The 6,161-nt window shown below is 42.3% G+C and overlaps 1 protein-coding gene across 1 annotated transcript; it reads right to left on the reverse strand.

Moving 5' to 3' along the window:
- Window positions 1–4,153: 4,153 nt before the first annotated feature.
- Window positions 4,154–5,557, reverse strand: LOC140944448 (uncharacterized). Its single transcript, XM_073393590.1, has one exon. It carries the CDS (start codon window positions 5,555–5,557, stop codon window positions 4,154–4,156), a length of 1,404 nt encoding a protein of 467 aa, XP_073249691.1.
- Between the last annotated feature and the right edge of the window lie 604 nt (window positions 5,558–6,161).

The following is a 6,161-nucleotide window of genomic DNA, read 5'->3' on the forward strand; positions in this document are numbered from 1 at the left end:
AGAAGGTCTGTGAAAATGTGGCGTTCTTCGAGTGGGTCTGGCGTTCATCGCAAGATAAATGATGAACCTGCCGTAAGTGTTCGCTTAGCTTGAGTAAGTCTTGTTTACTGCAAATCGGACACACGCGTCTGTGACAGTAAGGCATCTTTACACTACGAAGTCTTCATGCAAATGAAAGCAATGAAAGTGTTTTTGGTTTCTATTTATAGATTTTTGAGGCTGGGGCCTTAAAGGCGCCGGGGCCTTAAAGGTGTTAGGGGCCTTGGGGCCTTAAGAAAATTTTGTTAGGGGCCTTGGAACCTTGGGACCTTGGGACAAAGGGGTCTTGGGATCTTGGGACCTTGGGACCTTTGGATGACACATTTGTTAGTTGCAGCCTTTTTCCACACTTAATCGTTTTAAAATGTTGACTTTTACTGCACTTACAATTTTAACTTGCAGTCTTTTACTGCAACCTACTCCTCCTCATAGAAGGATACGTTCATCAGCAATCCTGTGTTTAAGTTTTGTTTCATGGTTAGCTGATCTGCTAGCTCTTCGAGGATTTTATCTATTCTTTTATAAGACCACTGCTCTGGTGTGAATTGACACCTATAGGTCGCCTCCCTATATTCTCTGGAGGAAACTTTGATGGTGATCTGAGATGTCTTGGGTGTTTTTCTCGTCTCGATAATCTCATTCAAACCGTGATACAATGGATACAAGATTTCAAAATCGAAGTTACGCACGCCCTGTTTTTCTGGTAATAGTTGGGTTATGTCAACCCTATACTAATCTGTGCTTCCGATTTTGGAATAAGTGACTTTAAATATTGGGTCATCAAGCGCTAATTCCATCCAATGTAGATTCTCGTCGTTCTCAGGGTACATGACGCTCTCTGTTTGCTCATGTTTAGCCCACATTTCATCAAGATCTCTATCCCACTCACGCTGTTCAGCAGGTGTCCAGTCGTCATAACCTCCTACCCACATGGTGACTTGTGATAAAATGATAAATAGACTAGCACTCCCCTGCCTTTTATACCTTAGCCCTCGTCTCAGACTATAAATTGAATCAGTCCTCACCCAAAGACATCATTTTCACCTCCGATCTGGTTAAGGTAACATGTCTGCACTCGAAGAAGACAACTCTATGGAAATGTCAGAACCTACCGAAAAAACAACAACAACTAAGACCACGTTGAAGGATTATCGACAAAAATTGATGGCCACTCATGCACGCATCAAGTACCGTGAAAGAACGATCAAAGGGTTTAAAAACCATCTTAAGAAAGGCACGTTTCCACAACGAATGAAATCTATAAAACCCTACCCAAAAATGAGTTCATCTGAATCTCAAGCGATCGTCAATGCTGCCTGTGATCAGGTGCAATGTGTCATTTTAGATCAAATGATCCAAGAAGAAGAGAGAAAACTCGTCGAAGATCAAGACCAGTATCAAACCCTTAAAGTACAACGGGACAGTGATCGACCACAGCTCAAGACCCCTAAAAAACCCAAGAAACTGCCTATGACTACACTCCAGCAAGAGCTCGCCGATTTGCAGTCAAAATTTACGCAATTTTTAGTATATTAGAAAACAGACAGTAAATAAAATAGTTGAAAATGGTTAAACAATGTGTGCATTTTATTGAACTATTAAGCAAGCTAGTTACATCCATTGTGAAGTGTAATATTTACAATGCGGTGAACGTTAACTGTCCTCGTACATACTTAGCTTTCAATCTAAGCCAATACACTTGATTTCCACTAAAGTCACTGGCTTTGGATGTTTAACAAGCACCTGCCATTCTCCTTTCAAGTTTCGAGTGACGGGTGGGTTTAATTGTTCGACATCGTGTAAACGACATACCATCCTCGTAGTTGACTTGATTGCGAATTTTTGCAGTCCGTTCTCGTTTCGTCCCCTGTAGATCCCTTCTACTGCCTGCTCTAAAATGTTTTTAAAGTAAGCAATCACTGCGCCTGCTTTGGGATCAATGTTTCCAATACATGTAGAGCCTACAAAGGTGCGATTGCCGTTGATCTTGTTCTTGATAAAAAAGTAGGACTGTATCGGTGTTTGACTGCAGGGACAGACGTTGTGTTCTCCTCGTTTAATAGGTCTGGATTCCAAAAACATCCACTCGTGCTGAAAATCCTGTTCTTCACTTAAATGTTGCAAATATAACTGTAAATTGTCCTTTTTCTCACGACAGATTGGTCCATGAATACATCTCATGTGTGTTTGTCTGTTATCTTTTCTTGTAAATGCTGCGTTGCAGTACCAGCAATTGTAGCGCAGTTTCTGTTCAGCACATACTGTTGCCATGTGGAGTCTCATTTTGTGAGCAGTTGTTAATTCTGTTCCACACATCGAACAAACAAAACGTAATGGATTGTTGGAATGTTGCTGTCTTACGTGGTGTTGCATATTTCCATACTGTGAAAACGAGAGTGGACACAACGGGCAGTGATAGCGATGTTCTGTTGTACCGCAGTGCTTCTTATGATGAAAGAAATAACCTCTGATGAATTCTTTGCCACAGGTCGGGCACTCTCGTGGGTATGTTACTTTCGGCATGGTTGTGAAATATTTTTCTATCTAATTTGACTCACTCTTACACTTTGCAATAATTTCCCGGAGGGTTTGGACAATGACGTCAACCGGGCATGTCTGGGCAAGTCAATGATGTCATCAAGGTATGTCTGGACATGATTGTCTCTTGGGACCTAACATGTTTAAGCAAGATCTTCGTGAAGGACTGTGATCACAAGCTTCATGTTATTGAAAGGTGCATGAAGTTTGGCCAATAACCAGTTAAAACTTAGCCAATCTAACATGGCTAACATGGTGCGTGATAAAGATGTGGTCCACGGAAAAAACGCAAACACTGGAATATTTGTCAACACTCCTACACATCTTGTAAACGGAAGGGCAATCGGTTCCACTGCTTGTAGCGTCAAATAACATTTGCGTTTTCATCGAATACCTTTGACTTGTCATCCAACGTTGAACGGCGCGTAATAAACCATCATTCATTGACATGAGTAAATTTTCATTCCATTCTGGTACTCTGTGCTGATGAACTGTGAGATCCAACTGGATTTCTTGTACAGCCTCGTTGTTTCTTACTACACGGTCAGCTAATTTGGTCAATTCTACTGAAATCACTGGATTGTAAATATTATACCAATGAGAACTCATCAGACGTTTTTCTTGCCAATACGAAAGCTGTTCCAAATCTTGCATTGACACAGACAGCATTTTTCTTCCACACACTAACCTTGACACTTGTTGTATGACCGACATACACTGAGTCCGCAACTTTTTTGTGAGCACTCCTACCCAGTCCCTCTCCTATTTGGGGTTAAAATCTTAATAAGGTTGAGGTTAATCCCTAGCCCCCTGGGACTAGGGTTTGGGTTGGGGTTGGGGTTAAAATGTTAATACGGTTGGGGCTAAACCCTAGCCCCTTGGGACAAGGGTTTGGGTTGGGGTTGGGGTTAAAATGTTAATGAGGTTGGGGTTAAACCCTAGCCCCTTGGGACAAGGGTTTGGGTTGGGGTTGGGGTTAAAATGTTAATAAGGTTGGGGCTAAACCCTAGCCCCTTGGGACTAGGGTTTGGGTTGGGGTTGGGGTTAAAATGTTAATAAGGTTGGGGTTAAACCCTAGCCTCTTGGGACTAGGGTTTGGGTTGGGGTTGGGGTTAAAATGTTAATGAGGTTGGGGTTAAACCCTAGCCCCTTGGGACAAGGGTTTGGGTTGGGGTTGGGGTTAAAATGTTAATGAGGTTGGGGTTAAACCCTAGCCCCTTGGGACTAGGGTTTGGGTTGGGGTTGGGGTTAAAATGTTAATAAGGTTGGAGTTAAACCCTAGCTCCTTGGGACTAGGGTTGGGGTTAAAATGTTAATAAGGTTGTGGTTAAACTCTAGCCCCTGCGGATTAGAGTTAGGGTTAGGGTTTTGGATATTTTTTCCCTTTTTTACATGATCCCTTTGACTCAGCGGATTTAACCTTTGTTTTTTAAAGTATGGGAAATTTTCACACCATCCAGCACACAATTTTGTAACAAAACACACTTTATTGTTGGGCTGACGCCACCATGCAACCTTGCCTCTACTATTACAGCAATATAAAGCTAATCTAGTGAAAAGAAATCTAGTGAAAAAGTTAAAACCTTACAAAGCCATAAGGGTAGGTAACCCCTGTTCCTTTTTCAACCACTCGCTTATCCCAATTGACACCAAACACTTTGACTAAATCTGTTAAGCTGACTGTCTTATTCGTGTTATCTCTGACAAAATGATTCTTTATTTCTATTTCCATGACTCTTCTTCGTTCCAAGGGCTCTGACAGTTCCTGTTGAATGTGCTGCATCATGGAGTTGCAGTTTAATACCTGGTTGGTTTCATAGGAGCTCTTGGTTCCTTTATTCTTGCGTTTGTACTTGCCACCCTTCGTCTTGTAACAGTAGGACTTCGGTCCTGCTGATCCAAACAGTGTGATGGCATCTCCGTCGAGTTCGTCTGTCATTTGACCAAGGAACACCCCAGTGGGGATCTTTAGGTCTCCGTCTTTGTAACTATAGATGACTGAATCTGTGTCATAGTACAGCACTTGTTCTGCTAACTTTTCTAATTCCGCATACAATTTAAGACGTGCAAGCGAAGTCGTGAAACAGGCAATACAAATGTTTATTTTCCCGCCGCTGTCACAGGCGTCTTCGTGTTTCAACACACTCACTTCCATGACATCTTCGTTAAAGATTCTCACATCTTTGACCATAACGGTTTCATCCTGTACAATTTTCTGCCAGACGTCTTCGTCCTGAATCGAAATGGTTTGTGTGCGATGCTCGTTCTCGCCCAGTTTTTCCCAGAAGCTGTTCAACATAAGCTTGGCCACTTGTTTCCTCCCTGGATTTTTCTCAATTTTGGTTGGATCCAGCTTAATACCTTCGTGCTTTTCGTACTGTCTTACGTACTCAACTTTTTGTTCTTCTGTTTCTACGTCTGACGGCCATCCACTGGCTTCTGTTTTGTGTTTGAGCCATGTGTTTACATATGGTGCAAATAAACCATGACTCCTTTGGTCCTCTGGAAAGTGCCAGACTTCGTGGATTTTCACAATGTGATATCCTTTCTCTACAGCTTTCTGCAATTCTGGCGTACACCAGATACTTCTCAACATTCTTTCTTCGTCACTGTAAGGACACAAATTACTTCTTTCATGCCACGGTCTTTCTAATTGATCCTCTGCACACTTTACACACAGAGGAAACAACAATTTTCCATTCAATTTTACTGGCAGCACTGGATGTAGTAACTTTTCTGGAGCGAGGACATCAACTTTAGCAATTCCAAAGTAATCTTGGATGTTTTGGTTCACAGGGTTGACAATGATGTGAGGGTGCCCAATGGGATACGTCCCATACTTGTTGATGGTGGGGTAAAGGCTCGTAAAATCTTCATATAAAATTTTCTCGTTGTCTTCTGCCTGGTAATGGCATTTCGCCATGCCTGTTCGACCTCCATAGAACGCCACTCTGGGATCTAGGGGGGAAACCCAGGTCATGTTGCTCACCATGGCCTGTAGTTGCTCGTTCTGCTCCAATTCTTTTCTAAAGTCTCACTCCCATTTTTCCACGACGTTGTAAACTGCTTGTTTCAACAAATCTATTTTAAACTGGGTGACTTGATATAACTCTTCGACTGTCCTGTCTGGATGGTGGAACGTTTTCACATGTCTGCCATTCGGTTTACACTTTTTACACCCGTGGTATTCGCACCCTTGAAACTCGAAGACTGTTTTAGTGGGGGGATCATAGCCGTCGACTTTCACTGTTCCTCTTTTTACTTGAAGCGTCTGTTCGCCACCATTGCGGGTATGCTTGATACGATTACCGCCTAGTTTCAGATCTTCCAAATACAACCATTGTAAAGCGATTTTACTTTGGTTCACTTTTAATCCACCCCATCCAAGGGTTGGTTCAATAGCAATCGTTTTTGGCTCCATCTGATAGTTACGCCAGAAATAATGACAAGCTGATGCAATGGTAATACATTGGGTCAGCGGATTAAACCCTGCTTCCTGCATGGTATCCTCAGCAAACTTGAGACAACCTTCTCTCAACAATTGGACATCACTTTTACAATAGTCCAACATTTCTGTTTGGAAG

The sequence above is a fragment of the Porites lutea genome, chromosome 7 (assembly GCF_958299795.1).
Source record: "Porites lutea chromosome 7, jaPorLute2.1, whole genome shotgun sequence".
Lineage (NCBI taxonomy): Eukaryota > Metazoa > Cnidaria > Anthozoa > Scleractinia > Poritidae > Porites > Porites lutea.